General features: G+C 41.6%; 2 protein-coding genes and 1 pseudogene across 3 annotated transcripts; 1 reads left to right on the top strand and 2 right to left on the bottom strand.

Annotated features, from left to right (window-relative positions):
- Window positions 1–6,570: 6,570 nt before the first annotated feature.
- On the top strand, window positions 6,571–8,597 carry LOC131286439 (damage-control phosphatase ARMT1-like). The gene is made up of 5 exons (XM_058315387.1): window positions 6,571–6,709; window positions 6,789–7,018; window positions 7,104–7,436; window positions 7,512–7,671; window positions 7,740–8,597. Exons 2-5 carry the CDS (start codon window positions 6,939–6,941, stop codon window positions 8,505–8,507), a joined length of 1,341 nt encoding a protein of 446 aa, XP_058171370.1. The 5' UTR covers window positions 6,571–6,709; window positions 6,789–6,938; the 3' UTR covers window positions 8,508–8,597.
- Window positions 8,598–13,960: 5,363 nt separating this feature from the next.
- On the bottom strand, window positions 13,961–15,862 carry LOC131286328 (pre-mRNA-splicing factor Slu7). 2 transcript variants are annotated; one of them, XM_058315267.1, is made up of 3 exons: window positions 14,523–15,862; window positions 14,277–14,492; window positions 13,961–14,225 (listed from the first exon to the last, which is right to left on the bottom strand). In XM_058315267.1, exons 1-3 carry the CDS (start codon window positions 15,851–15,853, stop codon window positions 14,069–14,071), a joined length of 1,704 nt encoding a protein of 567 aa, XP_058171250.1. In that variant the 5' UTR covers window positions 15,854–15,862; the 3' UTR covers window positions 13,961–14,068. The 2 variants fall into 2 exon arrangements, with proteins under 2 accessions (XP_058171250.1, XP_058171249.1); XM_058315266.1 differs by having other exon boundaries at window positions 13,961–15,862.
- A 9,368-nt stretch (window positions 15,863–25,230) lies between these two features.
- On the bottom strand, window positions 25,231–25,853 carry LOC131285207 (protein GVQW3-like; annotated as a pseudogene).
- Between the last annotated feature and the right edge of the window lie 476 nt (window positions 25,854–26,329).

Consider the following 26,329-nt stretch of genomic DNA (forward strand, 5'->3'; position numbering starts at 1 on the left):
AACATCAATCATCACATATCCTTTTATTCTTTTACGGATCTAAAACTTCCTGCAAATGCCACATGGTTGGCGCACCACCATTACAAATACATAATGGACATTTCAGGTTTGCTGTGCAATCATAGGAAAAGCTAAACTAAATTCTTTAAAAAATGCTCTGGTTTTCGACAGTCAACCAATAACGAAACTTTTTCCATTAACTCTTCGACAAATTGGATTTTTGTAGCTTCTTTTTCTAAAGCTATCAAGCAGCAAAGTTTTTCATTCTGAAAATGATTACACTATTTTTATTTTTGTTTTGTTTTTGCAGGTCTTGGATGTATATTCAACTTGTCCAACTTGTATGCTTTTTAATTATTCAATTTTTATTTCTGTTTTCACTGTCTTTTGAACTGGACCTTAAACGTTCCCTGGTTATATTCAACGTAGACTAAAGACGAAAATGGGAAGGCTAGTTTGTATAAAATTGCAACCATTTCATGATTGCAGTGCATGATTGTGCTTTAAAATGCCGTTTGAGTAAACATCCAATGACCCTTGACTCTTTACATACATCAAAACTTAACTTTTCAGTCACCATGTTTAAAGTATTGAGTTTCCTAACCATCAATCTCGCAAAAATTCTGCCTCAATTGACGAGCGAGCTTGTCTCAAGTGGATTTCCAGAGCTATATATTTGTTTGCGCTCATATCGCAATTTTTTACCATGCTTTCCATGAATTTTGAAGAACACTCCAAGTGATCGTTGTTGCAGTGGCGTTGTCTGTACTGTGATTCATAATAAATCTACATCTGAAAAGAGATGTCATAAGGGTAAACAATTTACGATGTTATTACTTGCCTGACGTTATGAATTTACAGTGACCGGCAGGGAAAAGTGCCCACTTCGAATTTTGTTGATTTTCGCTCAATATTTTTTTCTCAATTCAACTAAATATACTGCGAGTATTTTTCGTATATTGATTTACATATTTCATATAAGATCCACTAATTAATAAGCGAAAACAAACATATTTTGATTTTGAGAAAAAAATAATAAAAAAAAGTGTCTAAAAAAACAGTGACAAGAAAAAGTGCCCACTTCAGTTATTCATTATTATCCATAAAAATAAGAAATAATAAATGCATTTTGATATTTTATGTGTTCTCTTTGAGCTTTTAGAACCTGCTGAAGGCGTTTTGGCATACTTTTTACTAGGATTTTTAGTTTTTGGGGATTTTATTCTTCTGAAGCGCGCATTAGAGCTTCAAATTGTCGTTTTTATTCGATTCATCAGTTTTGTCCACCCTAGCATCGAGAACTGCCCACAAATGCATAATCTCCGGGCTCTGAGGAGCTCATTTCAACAGTTTTGTCCGACAAGATGGGAAGAAAGACTTCGTCTTCTTGGCAGTATGTCGAACGTGCCCCCGCCGGGAGAACTAACTTCTCTTCAAGGCCCGTCAGGATCAGTGAAATCTCCAGATTTTGTTGCAGGATGTTTATGTTTATGTTGTAATCTGCAGTCTTAACACCGTTAATATTCCCAAGGCTCCCCACTCCACTGGACAATCCCAGACCACCATGTGGCCTCCTTCATGGCATACTGTGCCCTGGATGTGGCGAACCTGCAGCATCGCTTCCTTCGATTTGCACTGTATACGTTCAGGCCATCTTCGATTAAAAAGTTCAAATTTCGATTCCTTAGACCACAGAACCGTTTTCCAGTACTCTAGAGGCATAGCAGCATGTTCCTCAGCGAGCTTAAGACGCTTGGCCTTATTGGCCTTGCTGATATAAGGGCGCCGCCTATCAAATCTGCTCTTTAACTCGTATGCAACAAGCCGGCGACGGATAATTCTTTCAAAAACTGATGGCTGAAGTATTTCCATGATCTCCCTGACAGTTATTTTTGACTTTTTCTTGACCTCACGATGTATGTTTTCCCCTACTCATTAGTGGATCTTTTATGAAATATGTAAATCAATATACGAAAAATAGTCGCAGTATATTTAGTTGGATTGAGAAAAAAATATTGAGCGAAAATCAACAGAATTCGAAGTGGGCACTTTTTCCTGCCGGTCACTGTAATTCCAGATCCAGATATATTTAGTAAAGGAAAATTTTGACGTTGATATTTAGAGTACATCAATCTATCTTGACATAAAAAAACGAAATTGATGTAGTTAGAAGCAAAATTGAAGAATTTTCAATTTCCCAAAGGTTTCAGGAAATTCATACAGATATAGTGTGTTGCTATTTTAAAATTAGTGTGTTGCTATTTATAGCTTCGTGTTTTAAATTTGACCCTTTATTCAATTTATTGAAACATCATTACATCAACTCGTTCGGGGGTCCGCGACAGCCGAGCGGATAGCGCCGGAAACCAATCGGTGACGACTTATTATCTATTGGAAAGCGAATTCTTCAACAACGCTGTACCCTGCATGAGATCATTTTAATTTGGTGGATTGAAGGAAAAGGAACTGGCTTTTTTTCTTCCCTGTGCAAACACTCTGACACTCACTCTTAAATAACTCTTGTGTCAAGATCTTCAACTGCGCTAAAAGCAGAAACATGTAACACCAAAATTTTTTTTTATCATAATCTTAGATTAGAAAATAAATCTTACTAGTTTGAAAAAGAATTCGAAAACGATATTATTTTTATGAATAAGAGAAAGTCTTATCTTTGCTCAGCTTTGTTCCACATCTTTATCGGGCTTATGTGTGTGAATATTTTTTCCGTTAAGTATCTCTTTCTAAATTTCCTCATTATTTGCACATCATTACTCACACACGTATGTCAAGTATCACAATAACTTATGGGATTATGCCAATATTTGCGGGAAAAGAAGAAGCAAGAAATGTTATCTCTTGTGGCTCGGAAAATCCTATTTATTGCACAAGCAGTGGTATGAGTGTAGTAAAGGTACATTCCTCAGTATCAAGTATTTTTCAAAGGTATGGGAGTTTTGGATAAATACCTGGTGAGTTCTCTCATCCTGTCATCCGGCATCATAAGAAGCTAAGTGGCATAATCACAGATAACACTCTTGACTTTTATGCGCCTTACAGGTGCAATAAAAACGGTCAATGATGCTATGCGTCTCTGTGCGTATTACCATCAAAATCCGGATTTTGTTGCCACACAGTCAACAAATCATACACTCTGCTGCCTCTATTGAAAGGTTTTAGTCGAAACGCTAATTAATATATCGATCAGGTAAACGGCGAAATATTTAAATAAAGAAAGGGACGAAATAAAATTTGGCACAAAGCATAGTTGCACAAATCTGCCAACTGGTTCACCCACCAAAAAATAATTTAATCACAAAAGGAGAGTTATCAATTGATAGATTGCAGTTTGATAGGTACATTTTCACAACCGTATTCTTGTAGTTAAATTATGAATGAAATAAGCATATATACTTTTTTAAATATTTCATATTTAATATTCGTAGGGGGTCCACCGGTTAGAAAACCTACCCATGAGTTACCTTGACGGCGTGGGTTCAAATCCCAACCGAGACCAGACACTCCGGACAGAGGGCTGACTATCCACGTACACAAAGGGAAACAAGTAAGCGTTTTACGGGCAGACATGACCAAACATGGCCGTTACGCCAAGCAGAAATTAAATATTCAATAATGGTTAATTATTGAATGTTCGTAGTATGTTGTTAAAAATCATTAAAGCGATTCACACAATTGGCTCTGGTTAGCAGGGAATGATTATTGCAGTGAAAAAGTGCCAAAGATATTTGAATTATGGTTATAAAATAAAAGTTATTCAATCGACATTCTTTTTACATTCTTTCGAAAGCAAACTTTTAAAACTAATTTGAATAGTTACTTTGTAATCAAATTCGACAAAATCTAAAACTTATATAATGTACAAGCTGACCCAACGAACTTCGCCTCGTCCCATATTAACAATACGCTAATATTGGACTAACAAAGTATTGAAACTCAAGGGAAGCCCCATAGATTCGGTTCATGAACACATAACACATAACAATAACAGATCTATCTTTAAGTCGCGGCATATCCGACAAATCCAAAGAATGATTTAAAATTCCAGTTTTTCCATTTTTTTGTTCCAAATTTCCTTTTTAAAAGCGATGTGAAATTTCTTCGGCGTCATTTTTATACATATCAATCAACCGGACTTTTTATGGCTTCATCAAAATAATCTTTCTATTACGTATAGACATTTTAGTCCTCTCCTTCAATGCCATAAAACGCCATATCCCATCAGGCGACGTACTTGCAAATTTGTTTGATAGATTTCCCTGAACTTAAATACTCAAAATTCGTATGTATTTAGCAAGAAAGCTCTTTCTGCCACTCAACAAAATACATTCAACGCGTATCAGAACCAAATATACGTGATCTAGGCGATCGCTTGTCGATTAACCGAGATGAAATTATTCGACGATCCGTGAATTCGGACTCATGATTTGTCACAATGTTAATCGGTATGGGTAAGAAGGAAAACATCCCAGAACTTCTTTAAGATTGGCCAAGCGGTTTCTTAGTTTAAATTATACATCGTATATTTGATTTGATTGTATGGAAAATGCAATTTTCACAAATCTTTCCATTTTCCGGCTTTTCCTTAGACAATATTAAAGTTGTCTTTTTTTAAACCTTCCATGAATAAAAACTAACAAATAATCTGATTACATCGTCAAGATTGGCTCAGCTGATTTTGAGTTTTAGCGTTAAAAACAAACAAACACTCATTTTTATAAGTTTCAATTTTTTTATGGAAAAAAGCATTTATCGAGTTTTCTGGGTTTCTGGCTTTTTCTAAGAATTTTTCTAACTTGGATTGTTTTTATTGGGCCAAAAGAAACAAATCAGCGGAAGACTTTGTTGGGATAAGTCCAACCGTTTTCGTTAGAGAAGGTCCAACCGGTTTCGTCAAACCGTTTTCGTTTTTTTTATATGGAAAAAAGCCGTTTTTACCTAATTTTCCCATTTTCCGGCTTTTCCTTGGGAATTTTCAAATTCTCTTTTTTCCTAAACCTTCCTTGGGTAAAAAGGAACAAATCATACGAAGAGAAGAGAAGAGAAGAGAAGAGAAGAGAAGAGAAGAAGAGATTTCGAACAAAATATTCATGATAAATAACCCACATTTAGACAAGCCATAAGCAGTAAACTTTAATTGTTTATTGAGATTTAAAAGGATTTTGATTACCCTTCAGTTATGCATTAAAACAAATAGATAATGTGTTGAAGAAAAGTAGAAACTTAAGTTACCTTCAATGGTTACGCACCAAATAAAACGTAACCTTCAAAAAAACATTTAAACACGTGTTCTTGCATCGCGAGACATTAGTTTGCTTTCTCATTCCCATCGAGTGCTGTGAAGTTTTGGTGCATAAAATGAAGCATTTTATCTGTTCAGCTTGATGAAGCCAAGCGCACATCCCCTTTTCTGTAGATGTGGTGTTCCGATTACCTCGGCAAGATAATCAGGAAAGACAAGAATTCGCATGAGTGAAAGAATTGGCCAGATGACGCGACAAGACTTAGTTGTTTCGCTTGCATCGCTAGGAAAGTGTGCAGTGATATTTGATTCATTTGCTTAACGTAACGCGACCGAGACAATCTACAAGATAAAGATTCCCTGAAAACTCTTTATGGCGATTTTTCTCGCTGATTACGAGTCCTTCTGGGTGGTCGAATCAGTCTTCTACCCAGGGAAAATATCGATCAGCTTGGATTCGGTAGCAAGTGGTAATAATGATGCTTTATACTGGTAAGATTCAAATTAATGATTTCCTCAATTATATGGTGAAAGGTACACTTTGCACATGGGTAAATTTTAATCTCAATACATTTATGCGCGACGATATAAGTGATTGTATGCAACAGGTAATACATCAAATCGTTAATTTCGACCTAGGAGTATTTCAACCGTTGTGTGGACCGTTAATATTCGGCTACGCAATCAATCTAGGGGTGCGTCAAATTTACCCTTTTACCCAATTTGAAATTTAACGTTTATAACTTGGTAGATAACACCCTTACGAGCAAAACTTACGATACAACGGAGCAGGAGCATTTGCTTCTCAAGCCATACACAGCACAAGTTCTTGCACAATTTCGATAAAAATCACCCTGTCTACTAGAACAAATTAAAAAGAACATGTTAAACAACATTTCTAATTCAAACACCTACATCCTATAGCTATCTGTTTTGACACCATCAGAAGCCAAGGCCTGTGTAGGAGGCCATGCTGTGTTATTTTGAACAATTTCTACCAAGGTACTTACATTTTAGTTGAATCTTCTTTTAAAAAAGCAAATAAGTAAGCAAATAGTCTCAAAGGCAAGTTTACAAATAGGTGGCCAAGGCCAGACGGCCCAATAAAATCATTATTATGCCGTTTTAGGGGACAAATAAACGATTTTAACAGACATTCCTATCCTGTTTTGACAATAGGTTCTGAAAATGGATTTTCGCTCACAAAACGTCAAAAACAAACATTCATCGCAACCTCTTCTCTTGGCGAAATCTTGGGTAGATTGAGTTTTTAACTTTACCGGGTCGAGCGTCACACATAAACAAACTTTTCAATTGGTTGCGTTGAATCGTTTCGCTAAAAGGAAATTACTCTCGAAAGGGTTATCAGATAACGCCATTGGTGTAGTTTTCAGTCAACGCAGAACGTGTTAGTAATTTAGTTTGCTTGTTGTTTCATGCTGCCAGCATAACGTGAGTATCTAAAAATAACTTCAACATTTCTCAGTGGGTGGTACAAAATTTATGCTCATCTCATCTATTTTTTCCGTAGGAGGCCTCTGAGGATTACGAACTCATTTGCTAACTAGTTGAGCACCAATCTGTAGAGGATTTGCTGTACAATTGGCATCGTTGATAGTGTTGTTTACATTTCACTTCATTTCTACCTCTACCGCTACGTTATCAATATCATCAAAACAAAATGAGTGAGTTAACTACCAAGTACAACATAATCGATGAAAAACCTCCGTTCAACGCGCCCCTCAAGGCCCAGTACAAACTGTAAGCAAACAAGGCGAGACAATAAGGCGATTCTTCATAACTGTAGTTTATATCTGAATAATGCGAACATTTTTCCTTGTTGCAGAGGATTTGGTTACTACACCATGCGCGAACGATTACCCGTTATACTAACCCAGGTGATTGATCAGCTATCAAAGGACAAGGAACAGATAGCTGAAAATTTTGGTGGCGAAACGACCCGGGACGAGCTAAAGGCGGCAATCGGTGAAATATCCAAGCTGAAATACGAACTGCAGACGGATAAAGATTTCCGGCCAATACGCACCGACGTCGGCGACGAGACGGTATGGAACCGATTCATCGACGGGCTAGGGCAAGACAATTCCTATTTCTCTGCCTGTTGGTTGTACGCGGAAACGTATATGTATCGTCGTTTGAACAACATTTTTGAAAACACGTAATACTGCACAGTGTGTAAAGGGGGGTTACAGAGAATTTATCTAATTTCTTGTATGTTCATTTTTTTTTCTAGAACCACTATTCGAAAGCTGGACTATTTCCAGCAGCAGAAGCATAAGGCGTTGACCAACTCGTACGATGCCATGGTGGCGGTGCTACGTTCGATTGAGGCGTTTAACAATGAGCCGAGAAAAGAAGAAGAAATCGGATCCTTCTTCCAAAAGCTTTTAAAAGTAAGCAGCATTTCAGAACTCCGGCGAAAGGCAATGTTGTTTAAGTACTGTTTTTCACATTGTTCCAGCTAAATCTTTGGGGCAATCGATGCGATCTCTCAATCAGCGCCGGGCAGGATGTGAAGCAAGATGGTGACCCGTTCAGCCTTCTTGAGTCTCTTGACCAGTGCATCGTAAGCGATCATACGCAAGACATTTGGCACTGTCTATCTACAGCTTCGCCGAATGAAAACGAAGCATCCCAGGTAGTGGAAATTATTAATGACAATTCCGGCTACGAACTGTTCACGGACCTCTGCCTTGCCGACTACATAGTGCGCCACAGGTTGGCGCCGAAGGTTTGTTTCAACGTGAAGGCCATTCCGTGGTACATATCCGATGTTACGCCAAAAGACATGCACTGGACGCTGGACACCCTGGCGAACCATGAGGCGGAGCCATTACTGGCCCAGTTCGGGGCACGACTTAAGCAACACTTCGAAACCGGTGCCTTTGAGATGCGTGAGGTGGACAATTTTTGGACCTCACCGTACGAATTCTATCGCATGCGCGACATCGCACCGGCGCTGTACGATACACTGTCCCAGGCAAAACTTCTCATATTCAAGGGTGACCTGAACTATCGAAAGCTGCTAGGCGACTTCAATTTCCCTTATACGACTCCATTCGTCGAGGCATTGCGGGGATTTGTACCGACTAACTTGTGCACGCTACGCACCGTTAAGGCGGACCTCATATGTGGCCTACCTGAAGGACTGGCGCAGGAATTGGATAAGAAAGACGCTTCTTGGATGGTCACTGGAGAGTATGGTGTGATACAATTTGCAGGCAAATAGAAAACTGCGTTCTAACATGGTTTAAAAACTTTTGTGTACTAATATATTTACTCGTTGTTACGATTCAGTTTTTTTGACTAGGTTTTAAACGGGAATAAACTATCATTTTGTTATCTGAAATATTTTATTAGTTTCGCTTATCGAAGGTCATTTCGGTTCAAAGAAGGTCAAGGACAAAATATTCTACAGGCGGTATATGTTGCATTTTTAACTGCCTCTGTAAATCGTACGTTAAATGATCCGAATCTCAAAGATTGATGGTATTCAAGATTACAATAAACCATTATTGTTCATGTAAACAATCTTTTATTTCACTCCTTAAAACAGTTTATCAATGAATCCGTCATCAGATTAAGAATTTATCTATAAAAATCGAATGTTTGTCCAGTTGTCGCATATGCTCCCATTGATATCAAAGATTATACAGCAATTGGCATGATGACGTGGCCTCTTCGAAGTTTATCGAGTCCTCATTTCAAAATATAATTTTTCATAAATTTTCCAAAAGTCTCAAAGTGTTTGCTTTTTGCGTTATATAGTTATTAGCAATATATCTCGCGAATAAAGTATTCATACCCTCGACCTTAGATACGTTAAAACGTGTACATTTTTTTAACATTATTGTTAAGGATTAGGAACTATCATTGCAAAGGTTGAAAGCGCAAAACCGTTACTTGTATGGACACCAAGATCATCCGATAAATAAAAAAAAAACACTTCAGCTATCATTTTTCGAACAAACTTTACGTCGCCGTCTTGTAGTACATGGATTAAAGATCAGATTCAGTTGGCGGCGCTCTTATATCAGCAAGGCAAATACAGCCATGCGGTATAAATTTGCTGGAAATCAGAAACAAAAATGATCACTGTATTTATTTGGATTATAACAAACTTCGAGGTGGGCACTTTTTCCGTCACTGTAGGTGGGCAAACATCAGCTCCATCGCTTGCAGTCGTTTACAAACATCGTGCAACTACGTGGTCGACAAACTGGTGCAACTACTCCTGTGGGGGTTTCGAATACGGCATCCATCCACCCTAGTGCAGGCCGGCCTTATTGGGCGCGCATGTGCTTTTTATTAAGTCGAAGCTAAAACTATATATATTTACATTCTTTCAAACACGATTCCTATAAAGACACCATCATGAGATCACGGAACCACTATAGTTATAAAATAATAACTTAAACTATTAGATAAGTGTAACTTTTTTCTGCGAACTTTTGTCCGCGACAGCCGAGCGGTAGCGCCGGTTAGAAAATCGGCCCATGAGCGCCGGGGCTCACCACCTCGACGGCGTGGGTTCGAATCCCAACCGAGACCGGACCCTCCCCTGTACGAGAGGACTGACTATCCACGTACAACAGGGAAACAAGTCTCGTAAGTACTTAACGGGCAGGCATGACCAAGAGGTCGTTACGCCAAGAAGAACTTTTTTCTGCACAGTAGTTTAGTTTCAATATTTGTCAAGGGTGTAAAGAATGATTACATGTTAGAGAAACTCATTCTGCCCCGCAGGACAGAAGAGACGTTGTGAGCGTAAAAGACGGTAAAATGGTTAAGTCGGCAAGGCCAGCAGTGGATCAGTGACGATCGGTGTTGAATAGAGCAAGACCACGAGAAAGGCGTGTAATAAAATATACTCATAATAATCGCCATAATTTGAATTCAAAATTTATTTATCATACCTAACGTAAAAGTATGGTGAAAACAGACAGATCTATGAACTTTAAGAAAAAATAAATCAATAAACGTACAATGAAATAAGATTTCCAGAACAACGCACCGCGTCCTACGCTTTGATATGGGTTGACACGTGTATTTTTTACCATTTCGAATTTAATAATGATTATTTCCGAATATTTCTTTACTTTTTTGGAAATATATAAGCCTAAGGCCGCACAAATCAACAGCATTTTTTCATAAAACAAAAACATTAATACAAGTAAAGTTCACAACTTAATTAGTTAATTAACATGTTCGCAAACATGGCATTTGATTGCAATTTTGTATGGTGTAATCTTCGCTAGAATGTATCTCGCCATAAAGGATAATTCAGACATTCTGTTCGCTATCGGATACATAATATGATCATTACTCGACATGAGATCATTGAACACGAATAGAAAAATGAATCGATTCGCTAATTCGCTTTAAGTTTTGTTGCCACTTTCAATATAAATTTATAGAAAAAATGATCGAGCTTTTTCTCTTGTGATATAATTTCCTTCCTGAAATAAAACTTTGAAGTTGATTCAAGCAGGCGACTCTCAAAATCACCCAGAATGTGGTTCTTTAGTAGCTCAAGAACAAATATAATAAGAAAGTTCTATCAAATAATTATTACAATAACATAAAATGAAACTAATGCTTTCACATGACGATGCAAAAGAAGTGGAAAACTTCAGGCCGCATTGCTATCACTGTTCTTGCACCTCGTCGGTTTGTCTGCAATTCAGTTGTGTTTCAATGTGAGTAAATCATGCTTAAGGATCCCAACCGGCTTAGAAAGGAGAGTATATCAAAAGATTGTGTATTTGTTGGAGTTGTGTGACGGTTCGTGTGAGAGATATGAGAAGCTCATATTTTGTCGTTGTCCCGGCCAATCCTTGTGAAGATGTCTGTATGAAAAGAAGTAGAAAATTCATTAGCAAACTGTTTCGTGCATTTGTTGGCATGGAAACATTACCGGGGAATATTGTTCCAGTGTGTTGATGATGGTTTGGTATGGTTCAGCGGATTCATTGAAATAGTTGAGCAAATGCATACAGTACGTATGCAATTGGCTATCTATTGAATTGTTTCTTGTCTTATACCCATTCCTTGTTTGGGTGGGATTTCTCGAAGCATTGTAGGTGTTGTAAGGGTTTCCTCCTACATAATAGTTATTTCCAGAATTTCCACTGTTCTGGTATGCATTTGAATTACTAAAATAGCCCACACCATACGGAGTATATCCAGAATTACATACGCCATTATTTGTATTGTACGTTCCATAGCTATTTCCGTAGTTTTGCTGTGTATTGTATCTGTTCTGACTATATCCACAATAGCCTGTGGTACCATAGTAATTCCGATGATTTCGATTGTTGTTTTCGTCAGCTGTGGCATAATTGCCATATCCTGTCGACGTTTTAATTGGGTTTTCGGTTATACTGTTAGAGACTACATACAGGACCTTTTGAGTAATCTGCTTTTGGTTTGTTTTTTCATCCGATAGTTGGGTAAAGTTGGAACGCGTCCACTTTGACGAATCGCATTTCGTGCTGATTGGGGCACAGTCAAATTGTTGGTCCCATCTGTTTTTAGCTGAATTGACGTTTTGAGTGTCCTGCTTTTGGCTTTGCGTCTCCCTAGACTTTGCCACAGGTTCGGGAGCTTTTTTAGGGGCCTGATAGTCGACGTCAATTCTTCGTTTTTTATGTGTATAGTAAGCATACTGAACTTTGCGTTTTCCGTTCTTATTCTTTTGCTTTTCAACCATCTCTCGGATGTGCTTGGAATTTTTTGTTAAAACTGGCAGTAGCTGTGCAGAAGGACCTTGTCCATTAATCTGGTTTGAGTTGACAAAAGCACGGTATACAGTATAAAACCAGCAAAACTTCAATATTATGTTACACTTACCTGCACGGCATCAGACATAGACTGCAGCATAGCATCAAGCTGTCGAAAGCCGTGTTTCTCATAAGGTATATCATAACCTTCAAATTCCTTGAAATCGCGGTTTAGTTGGGAAACGGTCAGGGGCCGGCCAGCATTCGAAATAACCATGGCTTGAATTATCTTCTTCAGCTTCTCCATTATACTTGCTGTAAGCGAATAATGACAATAAAATTAACTTACACCAGTTTGCCGGCATGCATTCTTCTTCACTTTTGCACGAATTTGCATTTGCACATTCACAAAAAGTAGTTTCCAACTCACCAAAAGACAATTATTTCCAGATTTTCACAAAATCGAAAGCAGTTTACACAGAGGAATGAAACCTTTTTAGAAAACAAACAAAATGACAAAAAAACCACTACAAAATGTAATTTTCACGCTGCACAGAATACTACGACGCACGAACACTGAATGAGGTGACACTTCTTTTGGTAAGTTACGTTAGTTTACAACGGTTTGCTTTTTCCCGCTAATTTCTCAAAACCCATTGACTGACAGCTAGGCAGTGACGTCGCAACGTAATGGGGCTCAAGCAAGTGTCTCTGAACATGTCATCAACATTAATTTAGAAAATTAACTTTACTGTTAAATTATGGGTTTTCAGATATAATTTTTAATTACCGATCTATTTTATCATTTTTCAAGTCAATAAAATAGATTCGAATACGATGGCAAGAGAACGTAGTACCTGGATTGTATGTATCCACATGTGCATCCAATTGCAGTTGGAATTTATTTCATCTTCAATTGGAAATTATTTGATAAACTAGTAAAAGAATAAATGAGGCCCCGGCCGCCATGTTTTCGATCGTGGCTACACCTCTTGCGGACGTTTAAACTGAATGTATGCAATTGGTGATACATTAATTCGTTAAATTCAACCTACGAGTATTTGAACCGTAGTGTGTACCGTTAATTTCGGCTACGCAATCAACCTAGGTGGTGCGGTATGAAGGGGGCCCACGGGCCCCCCTTATTTCTCAAAACTATAACAAAGTCTCTTTTTCGGTAGACCTAGCGCAGTCCGCTCGCTACGCTCGCTGCGGGCGCGCCGCCGTTTCCAACTCATTTCTTCGACTAAACTCATTGTTTCATGCTGTCCATCATGTGTGGTATAGTTTACTTACTAGTAACTTAACATGTAAAATTATATTAACCCGCATTCAACCCCCACTGCGTGATTAGTTTAAACCGTTATGGTGTTTTAAGCGAACCGTTAGCGTTCAAAAATTCGAAAAGAATGCATGTGTCGCGCTTTGCATAGCTTCAGGCGCTTAATGTGAACCAGTAGGAAGAGGAGAATCTAGCCCGGGGCCTCATTTACTTCTTCTTCTTGGCGTAACGACCTCTTGGTCATGCCTGCCCGTGAAGGGCTTACGAGACTAGTTTCCCTGTTGTACGTGGATAGTCAGTCCTCTCGTACAGGGGAGGGTCCGGTCTCGGTTGGGATTCGAACCCTTGCCGTCGAGGTGCTGAGCCTTGGCGCTCATGGGCCGATTTTCTAACCGGCGCTACCGCTCGGCTGTCGCGGACCCCCTCATTTACTCTTTTACCCAATTTGCCCCTCCGTAAAAAATATGTTATTTATAAGTCCATCCATAAATCCACAGAACATAAAAAAATGAACTAAATTTTATTTCGCGAGTACAGCAAATTTTTCGGATACGGAACGCAAATTCATAAACGAGACAATAATTGCTGGAGCTAAATTTTGGGACATGTTACCCAGCTTTCTATAACATAGTTTTGAATAAAACATGAAAACACACACACAATGAAAAGATATGATCATTGAAGTATATTTATACATTATGACAGCGTTGTGTTCGATTGACCATTGTTAAAAAAAAACTATAGTTCAAAAACTATTAAACATGATACTTAAAATATGGTAATGGTTTACTTTCCCATAAAAGCAAGCATTGGATCTTCTTCGCGTCGCCGTTTCATCATATACGCTTCTATCTCCTCTTCTGTAGGCGCCTTCACGTCATACATACTGTTGTACGGCCGTTTCCTTTCATCTTGTTTTAACAATTCCTCAGCACGTTTTTGACTCAATGCCTCGACTTCCAGAGCAAGCTGCAGCTTATCTTTTTCATCAGGCGCCTTTTCTTGTAACTTTTTTTCTTCTCGTTCATGTCGTCTTTTTTCCTTCTTGCGTTTCTTTTTCGATTTCTTTGATTTTTCCGATACACGGTCCGATGTTTTATGGTCCGAATCACTTCCACTATCATTCCTGGTGTGCGAAATTTCTTCTGATTGCTCTTTTTCTACTGAAACTTTAACCGGAGCTCTTGTAGCTTCCGCTGTTTCTTGATCGCTTTCGTTTGCTACATCTGTTCGGGGCAACGTAATCGATTCAGCGACTTTCATTACAGCCGAAGATTTACCGTTCTCTCCGACGCAGTAAGAATTTTTTATCATCGATTCGCAGCATTTGTAACCCCAGCATCCATTTTTCCACAGAGATCCCCAAATGGTAGTGTGATTATTGATGTAGACATCTTCTTCGTAGCGTGACCGAATAATAGGTTTATCTTGCCCTTTGATAATTTTTCCCTGTCGGGAGTATTCTACATAATTCTCCGTCTGTGCCAACAGTAGCGCTTTCGGTGGTACCACGAGATGTTCCTCTCCACCATACTGTTCCAAAACTTTGTTTTTCACTTCATCCTTGAATTGTGATTTCTTTTTATCGTACTCTTTCTGCAGCAGCTCCAGTTTTGTGGGTTCGGCCAGCACGTGTACATCGACACCCTTACCGTACGCTTCCCAAGCAAACAATTGGGCCTGGGCATGTTTCTTTATGTCACCTGAGAAACGCACAAAATTCTCCCCAGCGAACTCCGTTTCGTCCGGGTTAAGATTTGGAGTCGGATTGTCTCTCATGGAGCGGGTTTTTGGATCGTAGTAGGCAGAATTCGGATCGAGATTGCGCAGATATTTAGCTGTATCCTCTCGAATTCGTAAATTTCGAACAGTGATGCGCTGTTTGGAATCGACTTTTGTGCCAGGCATATCCACTTCGTCCACGTATTTGTCTTCATCACTTTCGCCTTCCTCTTCCGCAAGATCCGGGTTTTCTTTGAGTTTCTGCGCGCGAAGCTCACGTTTGGCTTGTTCGATTTTAAGGTATTCTTCCACGATTTCTCTATGATTTGCTGGATCATAACCGGCCCATCGGTCCCGCTTCCCGTCATAATCGCTCACAATCTTAGGTTGCAGAAACTCGTCGTGCGCTATCTGCTTCGCTGAAAACTTGGCACCAACCTTCCGTGGTCTTTCCATGCAATCGATTCGCTTGTGTGTCATTGCTCCGCAGTTTTCACATGCACCTTTACGATATTTGGTCACTATTTTGCTGGTATCTACTCCACGCTTGTACCATTCGTCGATTCCAGAACAATGTGCCTTGGGATCATCCTGTGGACGCTGATGTTTCAATGTGGGACCAGCGGTGTTGTAGTACCATGGGGCAGATGAGATATATTGAGGTATGTGGGGATTAATATCTCGTCCTTCTTCATCGACGGCGGCGGGAGCAGTTCCGGCTTTACGAGCTTCCTCGAGTTCCTTAGCTTTGCGCCAATCTTCGCGGGACTTTTTCTTAGGCTCTTCATCCTCCGATGCTTTGTCGTGTAACAGCACAGATATAGGAACCCGCGATGCTGAGTTTGCCATGGTGTACTATCTGTACCCGGTTGTTGAACAGAAAAAAATCAGTCAAACGTTGCGGATGCGATGTTTAAAACAAGAAAATTTAACTTTTGACTATTTTATATACTGCGTGTTTTTCCAAATGTTTTCCTTTTATTAGGTCACGATGCGAATAACACCAGGTTATGTCATGCGTTGACAGTTGACGGTAGTCTGAAAAAGTCTGTTGTCAGGGTGAATAAAATATTAAAGGTAAGCACATTAGCAAATCATGCCCAGCGAACACTGAAAATCGAGCAGTTTTTTGGCTTTTTCTTTTGGACCCCCCGATTTCCGCTTAACGGGGGGTAAGATTACACGCACACAACATTGAGTCAGAGGTGGCACGCAGCACCAAGCGCGCCAGGCAAAAAAAGAGCAAAAACATAGTTGCTCTCGTATTCCGCTCTCTACTATGCCCAGCCCCACTTTTTCTCCCAGCTCGTCTTCAATTTTCACCCATGCCACTTTTTCTACTATTTTGTCGTCATGTTGTCTCGATAGGATAAGTCAGTGCAATAATCACTCTGGGCTATTTGTCAGTTGACGATGCCCGAGGATTAACATCCAATATTAACCTAGGAGGAATAGACATCGTTTTCCATGACGTTCCATTCTCTCTCCCATCATGGCGCACTACTTACGCTCCGCTCAGGTGTAAGCACGGATGGTTTCGCTCACAGCTGATCGATGTAAATGATATGAATGGTGTATGTGTTCGATGCAAGCATGGGGATTGTTTTGATTGCGGAATGAAATTGCGTCAAGCTAATGGAATAAAATTGCATGCATGAAACTAAGTAAGTTCTTTATTTGTCGTTTTGCTTCTTCATTTTCTTTGTTCTTCGTACGTTTTACTATAGAATTGAACGAATGAAAGAACTACATTAAAAAAAAAGATTAAAAATTTATGAATTGCAATGGGTTGAAATATGGTAGTAATGCGTTATCACATTAGCACAACAACCTCAATAATGCCTGCATGCATGTTGTACGGGTTGATTAAGGTAAATTCAATTTACGTATGCTCGTGTCAGCTTGAGTAAAGGTTCATCGGATTTCGGTTCAAAAAAGTGAGCCAAAGCCTTTGTTTAATAATCGCCATTCATATTATTGAATCAAACAGAACCGTACGGCGATTGCTACCAATTTCGAACGCTTGTAAATCTGGAGACCTCTACATTGCTCAGCAATCAGTTGTGCCACAAACAAACACAGGTCCAATTAGAATGAAAGAGATAGCACATTTGAGGCATGCTCGTTTTGCACAGCAGAAAGCATTGAAAGAGAATCCTCAACACGCATACAATGCACATGCCTTCCGCTTCACGCACACCAACAACCGGTTTTTATTCCGCGTTAACAGCAAATGCATGACCCAATGAGGAAGAAAGAGTCAGGGCATAGCATCAATAGCAGCTATCTCGATCTTGTCCACAGTAGAGAGTCGTGGCGATGGGATTCTCCCTACCCCTCGCCGGTAAAATGAACTGATTCGAGCAAAACCGTTCGCAGGTTGGTTGCCATGGCATATCCTGCTGGCAGCTCGAAATATCGTCCTAAAAACGTCTACGTGTGAACACTTCCCGCTAGGCAATTTCGAGCAATCGTCCTAAAACGTACTAAAATGAAACAAACATCGAGCAGTTTTGTATGGGAAGTAGAACAAAGTAGCACGACTGCTCGAAAACGTCCTGCATTTGTTTCATCCCCATACAAAAAAGTAGGTCGTTTGTTCCGCGACGATTTTTAGGAAAATTTGCTCTAAATCGTCTAGTGGGGTAGATCACATTCGGGACACGGACGTTTTATATTTTTATCAATGCACAACAAAATAACGGCTGCAGATTCAAGAAATCTTGCAATTTTCACCAAATTGCAAAACATAAATAGCACAGATGACGCTTGGCCCCAATATCCAGGATACACGAGAGACCAGCGATATCGCTGTAATATTACACTCGAAACCGCTTAGGCTGGTGTCAGTGTCACAGGCGAAAATGTATGGGATTTGACAGCTGCAAGCTTCGCACGATTTAATCGCACGATAAAATCAAAATCATTTGATTTTATCGGATGGACGCATCCGATTTTATCTGTCAGCAAAGTTGGACTTTATAAACTTGGAGTTGTGGCTTTCATCTAAGAAAAATAATTAAATTCATTTAATCGACTTAGAATTTGACAAATTACAGAAAAATTGGTGGACCTGTTGTCCGTCAAAACATCGTGCGACAAAGCACTGACACCAGCCTCAGCAGCCCTGTTTAGATCTCTGATGGGAGCAATTTTGTTTGTCGGGCAATTATAGGATTTGTTTGTTAAGACCTAACCTGTTGTATTATATAAACTTTAGATCGGAAGCAGCTTCTTTTCCGTCACTATTCAAACTGTCAAATGGTTGCAGTTCGTCGCAGAAGGTTGACTTGGTGGAACCGTGCACACTGAGAAACAGAATAATAGAGTGCGCAAGTTGATCAGAAAAGGTTCAGATTAGAAACCAAGTTGCAAGTCCTCCTTTAAGCGGCGTAATCTTGGAATTTTTATGCTGCTCTAAAGTATGTGATCTGTGTTAAATTTGTAGTAATGGAGTTCGTTAACACATAGCGAAACAAATAAGGTTATGGCGCCCGATTACGCGTTTGGTTTAAGTTTCCTCGACTATTTGCCGCAAAAGTGCGCCTCTCTAGCTGATGAATTGGGGACATATATCACTAGTTGCCAGCCATTACCCCATCAGAGGCCTACATCTCCAGGATACCTTGCGAATGTCCAGGAAGCTAAATTCAATAGGCGTACTGGAGCAAATACTCACAATTGGAGAGGAAGAAGAAGAAACTGATGAATTCAGGTAAAAGAGGTAGGTAGAGGTGGTAAGAGTACGCCAACGCAGGCTTTTATTTTAATTAGTGTGATTTTTTGTTTTTGTGAAATCAGCTAAACCAAACAAGCATTGATTAGTACCATCGAATGCCAAACAAACAAGAGATAAGATGCTTCGACCGTGTGGTTATTCGATCCTAACCAATCTTCCAAGAGCAATGTACAATCGGCTGAGTACAAAACACCAATTACTGCCTGCTTATTCGATGTCATCGAATTCGAAAAACGTGATACCTAAAACAATGAAATGGTATCAATAGCGAAAGAACTGAAGACGTCTGTAGGGGCATATGGCCTTAGTTGCCGGTCCTTAATCCACAGAGGAAGCTGGATTTAACAGCCGTACTGGTGTAAATCCTCGCAGACGAAGAAGAAGAAGAAGAAGAAGACGTCTGTAAACAGTGAATTGTCGAAATCATCAGAAATTTTCGAAATCAGGTAAATTTGTACTCTTTACCTTATTATTACTACTTTATTTTAATACGGTTTTCCTTACATTGCAGCAACTTTCCTTTCCTTATATTGTAACTATTAGCGTCAGGAAATTCAACTTTGTCGATTTGGTAAGTATAGTTTTTGAAAACGAAGAGATATGTTGTTTAACTATGATGTGGTCTTTTTTTTGACAAATACAGTGTGTTGCAGTAAATTCGAACCAACATTATACTATGGAAACTACTATCGTAACAAGCCATTGGGTACAGTACGGTGTGTATTGATGCAAACTGTTTTTTAAAATAATAATTTTGATTACTTGGAGTTGATGAATTAACATATTTTTTCCTCCTCTCCAACAGCTCGGGCAAGAATCACGTGATCAATTATAGTTGTCATGCGCGGTAAGTCATATTTTTACATTATTCAGTCATCAGGATTGTGACTTATAATTTCGACCCCAAACAGATCATATAGTTTCAAACCACTTACAGTATGAAATTGCGTACGAACTAGCATAAAATGAATTCTATAACATTATGATTAGAAGACTGAAAACATACATTTTGAAACGGAACATTTATACTCGAAAGTAACGAAGAGATATTGGCAAATCAAATTAAACGATTTTTAGACAGTACCAAGTAACGATTTGCAACAGCACGTGGAGGGTATATTTCATATTAATTTATTGTGTAGATGCGATATGTTAGCTGATTCAGAACAATTTAGATGTAAAATATCTTTTAAAATGATTCATTTTTCTCTTCTATCAAAAATTATTTCTTACAATTATTTTCTGGAAGCACCAGTGTGTATAAAACTGAAATTGTTCACAAACAAGTTTCGTTTATTGTTACGGCACGTATGTGGGTTCCCCGAAGGAAGATCTCCTTTCGTGATTATCCGTGTGTATCGGAAAGATAAGTTTTGTTTACCGGCTAATTGCCCAAGTACCCTTTTTCTAATACTTCAAATCTAGATGCCCCTGTGCGTTTGGGGGGCCTGTGCTTTTTGAAGCGGAAATGATCTTTTCTAACTTTCGGGCAGTAAGTGAGAACAGATAAACCAATGAGGTTACGCGTTTCGGATTTAGAGTTAACAATGAAATTATTTTAAAAAAACGCACCTCCTTTTGTAGGAGAATGTCTTCTCGGTATGGAGCAATGTATACATACATAGATTTATGAATTGGGTGGATAATTTCAATTCCAATGGCCCCAATTATTATTAAATTAAACGACGGTAGTAAGTTTTTGCTCTAGTAAAGTTATGTTTATCCAGCATATCTAGGCATTCTGTACGTTTTGTAGTTGGCCATATTGAACATCTGATAGCGTTTAAGCTAACTTTATCAAAAAGTTATAATTTCTGAGATGTTTTTAGCTAAAAACGAGTTAGGTCTTGTTTTTTGTTCACGATGCTTGTTCAGAATTTCATTGAGAGTTGATAATCATGGCTGCTACGGCGGCTCATCCTGCTTCAGTTCTATACATACTAGTGATGAGTCTTACGATTCTTTTCACGGATCGACCCGGAATCGAGTCCGTCCCTAGAAGAATCGATTCCGACCCGTAGGTGCAACGAGTTCGGGTCGACCCGAACCAACGGGTCGAACTCGCATATGGACAGCTGCACCTACTGGTCGACCCGGAGTCGTTGCACCTACGGGTCGACCCGAACTCGTTGCACCTACGGGTTGACCCGAACCAACGGGTCGAACTCGCATATGGGCAGCTGCACCTACCGGTCGACCCGGAATCGTTGCACCCACGGGTCGACCCGAACTCGTTGCACCTACGGGTCGACCCGAACCAACGGGTCGAACTCGCATATGGGCAGCTGCACCTACTGGTCGACCCGGAATCGTTGCACCCACGGGTCGACCCGAACTCGTTGCACCCACGGGTCGACCCGGAGTCGTTGGAATCGAGAGTTCGACCCGGAGCGCTCCGGGTCGGTTACGGATCGCTCCGACCCGATAGGTTCGGGTCGACCCGCTCACCACTAATACATACACTTAAAACCTTCCTTCTCGAGACTACCGATTTGTACAGGCTCGAATTTTGAGTAACATAATTCCGCACCATTACCCGAATCAATCTTAGGCTCTTCAATCATTGAAACTAGGGGTGCATAAGCTTTGGGAAGCAGAGCTCCCGCTAGAGCGTTAGCCCAATCCCCGAAAACATTATTCATATGTCTGGGTAGATCAGAATAGCTGGGGTGTGCCTGGCATATTTTTTTTTCTTCTTTTCTTTTTCTCGCACGCTCTTAGATAGCGACGCTCCCGTTTCCCGCACCGTTCGTAACATCTTCAGTCTTAACGACCGAGGAAGCTGAAAGAAAAATAGAGGGTTTGTTTTTGCACGAAGCTGTGGGAAAATGTTTTGCACGGCGCATCCAAAAGCCTTCGTAGATGCGTCGCTGAAGCCGTACATGATCGCGTCCTGAGGTTCGCTGGGCAGCGCCATTCTTGGGATTGGGAGCTGTCTGAGAAGCGGCAGGTGGCTGGCGAATCCGTTCCAGCTTTCGATCATGCGAGGTGATGCGGCTTCATCCCAGCCTTCCGCGCAGGCTTGGAGGCGATGGCAGCGGGCTTCGGGGTGACGGTTGCAGCTAGCACCGTCCGTGCTGCTCGCTGGTTCGCTCCACGCGCTCGATCCGTATCCTCCTTGCGCTTGGGCTGGTAGTATATTTTGTTTGCCAACCCATCCAACTCGCGACGCAGCTCAACGTAGGGATGAGCTGCTGGTCCGCACGCCGTGTCACGCTCGCAATGGTTTCCGCGTCTAGCTTATCCAATACGAGCGCGACAATCAGCCCGTTTTCCACCACGGAGGTGGAATCGCCAGCCTCGGCGATCTGACGGGCTGAGGTCACGGCCGTCTCCACCACGTCGATGACGCGCATCAACGCGTTCGCCGATGGAGAGTTCATCCTTGGTAATTCCAGGATCTTGCGGATGTGGCCCATGAATGCCACCCGCTTCTTGTAAAACCGCTCCTCAAGCTTGGCCCATGCCTGTGCGAACGGCATGCCGGCGTTCTCGAACGCCTCGCAGCTGTGCCTCGCGATGTCGCATCGCTCGAGGCACTTATTCAGAAAGGCAAACTTATCGGAATCCTCCGAAAGCCCGGCCACGCGCTTCTCGAATCAGCTCGAGAACGCGGGCCATTCGAAGGGCGAGCCTTCAAATTTGGGCAGCTCGATGCGTGGCAGGTGGCCTGCCCACGATGGCTGCCCCGCCACCGTGGTGTCCAAAATGGACGGCTTGGAGGCAGCTCCCTCACGGCACTTGCTTGCAGACGCCATGGCTGCCGCATAAGCCTCCGTTAAGGGGCCCCTGTGCGGGTGGGGGCCGGTGATGCATTCAACGCGCATCAACGCGGCGTTCCCGTCGCGCCACAGGGACGCCAAGATGTCCGCCTTCATGGCGGCCACCTCCGGTCTCAGTTTGGCCTCGAGGCTTGCGGCCACCTCCTTTACACTGCCCTCTAGGGCGGTAAGTAGCCGCAAGGCCTCGGCCACGTTGGCTTCGTTGTCGGTATTCATTATTTCTTCACGTATCGCGACAGGATTTTACCTCACTAATCGGCACTTTTCGCGATCACGTCGGGGTCACCAAAAATGTTTTTGCACGAAGCTGTGGGAAAATGTTTTGCACGAAGCTGTGGGTTTCGGATTTCGCGATGAAATCTACAATCAGAGTTCACTACGTTAAACGCGAACTAAAATGACTTTATTTGCACGTAGAAGTAGATTGGCACGTAGCAGTAGTTTCACAATCAGGCGAAAGCAGAAAAAGAGACCCGTCGATCCGTTGATCGACGGTTCTATAGTGAGAACGCTCCCCTCCACTTTCCTACGCGTGGGAGAGTTGGCCGTAGCGAAAGCTCTCCCACGCACTCTCTCCTGTGACGTACCAGCACGCGGTGATAAGCTGACATTCCAGCACGCGGTCTGGCACGTCACACGATCTTCCGGGTCATGGAGGGGATTTGCATAATGATAGTCGCACGGAGGACATCATCGATATGCGCTTATCGCATGATCGCCCGTTGACATAATTGATATGTGCTTATCGCATGATCGCGCGGAGAACATAATTGTTTTAATTATTGTCACGCAATTATTTCCCACAACCAGGGTTCATGATCTTTAGCCATTATACTTTCACGTTTTAAAACTAAAGGAAGTTGTTCCGATTTCTTCATATAGTAGTTGCAATCAGCTAACAAATCTAGCGGTGTTCAGAATTATCTGCATGATTCGGTTTAACGCTACTTGGTACATAGTGTCGACTGAGCTGACTGTGAGACTGTGTAAGGAAAGCTTGGTTGAGATGTTTGGTTTTGATATGTTTGTGGGTTTCTTAATTATTATCACTAATCTTTTATAGTAAAGTTCTGAATACAAATGTATTTACTGTAAACCAGCTCCAACTTATATAATATTTTATGTCGCTTAATTAGATCTTATAACCTACTACAACAGTTTTGAAGGGAGATATAGGAACCTGGTAGAATGTTAGTGCCCATGGCATACCGGCGAAATCAGTGACGTCACCGATGCCGGAGAGGTAGTCTGCGATGTCGGTGGGTACCGCCAACCCATCAACGCGCAGACACAGGAAGTCGTTTAACTCCCTGACGTTCTCATCATGTGCTGCGCTTATGAATAACAAGCGCCGCCATAACAGAACTACGCATTAATAGGTGTACTGCGATTCTGATAGGGGTTTGAGAAAGAACCAATCCTTTCGGGTTGCAGCTCCCAAGGCGCCTACAAAGGGTGCCAGGCGAAGCGCCGTTGATTAGGATCGAGGACTTCAAAAGTGGGTCGTTCTTTTCTGAGCTGGACTCAGACGAGATGGCTTTCGGCTTGAAAGCAGAGGCAGCAGCAGCGCTGTCCTCTCTATCAACGAGCTTCCCAGCAGATCTGGCTTACCCGGTCGGTCTACATGCGCTGGTGTTAGTGTTAGCGGTAGACGCTTGATCCGAATCTACTTCTGCAACGGGATGCTTTCCACGCAAGATGCGTGGTTTAGGTTTTGGCTTATTATTTGTGGTATCCATTGATACATGTACAATGCATTGTTTTTGACTAATAGTCGAAGAACCCAGCTTGAATGTAATCAAAATGGTTCTTCGTCACGGAACCAAATCGAAGAAAACTGAAGAGTAGTTCGTAGTGTGCGATCGAGTGAACCCCGGTTCCTAAACCGCTGCGCTTTTAAAGGTTTCGTTTGGTTCCAAAGTTTTTTCATAGGTAGTGCGTGTGGTCAACTGAAGTTGACCCCCGTCAAATGGGAGTCGTCGGTCGAACAGCGTCTGTTACAATGACGATAATTATCCTCTCGACTCCTGTCGTGTTGGTCGATGGCGTTAGTCAAGAGGCTCCCGGTGACTGCCTGAGGACTTCATTGGTACTGAAGTGGTATGGTTACCCTTCGCTTGGGTCGAGCGGCAAAGGTTGCATCGGCGGCACATCGGCGGTGCACTGGAGCTTGGCGCTACGGCAGTTGGTTCGTCGTCGGTTGGTGTGGTGATTCTACCCGCTGACGGTGGTGCCGTAGTTGGTTCACTCGTTTCGTCCTTCGGAAGGTAGCAAGGGTTCAGGCGGCCGATGGAATCCGTATTAAGTTTACCATTTACCAACATCTGAAACGTCTTGTCGTTGCGCGAGAGAACTTGGTATGGTCCGAGTTATGGGCACGTGAGTGCGGGGCGAATGGTGTCGTTCCTTAGGAAGACGTGGGTAGACGATTGGAGATCGCTGTGCACGAAGGTGGTAGCCTTGGTGTGCCAGGTCGTGGCCATAACTCGGCAAATACGGCGGTTGCAGAACAACATGCGTCGTGCTGGTTTTCGCAAAAAAAATCACGCAAAATGATGGCCGTATGGGAGGGCGTGTTGTCGTGATGCAACAACCAACGGTTGTCCGTCCACAAATCCTGCCGCTTTTGCCGGATGGAGTTCCGCAACCGCCGCATAATACTCAGGTAGTATTCTTTGTTGACTGTTTGCCCTTTGGGCAAAAACTCATGGTGCGCCACCCCCCGGCAGTCAAAAAACACCGTCAGCATCACTTTGATCTTCGAGCGGCTCTGGCGCGACCGCTTGGGCCTCGGCTCGTTCGGGGCACGGTACTCGCTGGACTGGTCGGTGGTCTCGGGGTCGTAGGCGTAGATCCACGTCTCATCGCCTGTGATGATATTTTCCAGCTTTCCCGCGTAGTCCTCGATCGTCGTCTGGCACGTCTCCTGCCGATTCCGCTTCTCAAACAAGTTGAGCGTTTTGGGTACCAAGCGGGACTTCATCCGCTTCAAGCCCAAAACGTCGCGCAGGATCGTGTTGACCGAGCCTTTCGAAATCGAAAGTCTTTCCGAAAGGTCTCGAATGGTGGGCCGCCTGTTCGTCATCACTAGATCCCTCACTTGGCCGACGTGGGCGTCGTCGGTCGAAGTCGACGGTCTCCCCGGCCGGTCCTCGTCTTCGACCTTCTCTCGGCCAGCCTTGAAGTCATTATATCACTTGCACACGTTTTTTCTTTACATTGTGTCTTTGCCAAATGCTTTTTGCAACATTTTTAATGTTTCCGCAGCGGTTATCTCGTTCCGCAAACAAAACTTTATGCAGGAGCGCTGCTCAATAAACTTAGACATGTTCACGCATGGAGTATCACACTGGTCGCAGCAAAGTAAACAAATTTTCGCTCTTAGCCGGTGTAGCAATGTTCGGATACTTTGCGACAAAGAACGCGCGTGTGGCTAGTGCTAAGTTCACTTTATTTTATTAACCGTCACCCGTTCAACCAAACCTACATACGTAGACGTTCAACCGGACTACCCGGGTAGTCCATACATTTTGTATGGGAGACTCCGTTTTCCTGTACTTAAGACTTAATAACTTTTTATCTAGACGTCGGATCGATTTGAAATTTTCAGTGAAGATACTTAAGGGTGTTTCTAAAAATATTGTATAACTTTTATAATTTTAAAAATTCATTAGATATGTTAATTTGAGGTTCCAAAACATTTCACCCTTCACATCTATGACCCAAACCTGTGTAGCTTCAACATTTTCGATAGGAGTTTGCATTTTCTGTATTTCAGTATACATATCTTTGATCATTGAAGCT

Source organism: Anopheles ziemanni, chromosome 3 (genome assembly GCF_943734765.1).
Source record: "Anopheles ziemanni chromosome 3, idAnoZiCoDA_A2_x.2, whole genome shotgun sequence".
NCBI classification, from domain to species: Eukaryota; Metazoa; Arthropoda; class Insecta; order Diptera; family Culicidae; genus Anopheles; species Anopheles ziemanni.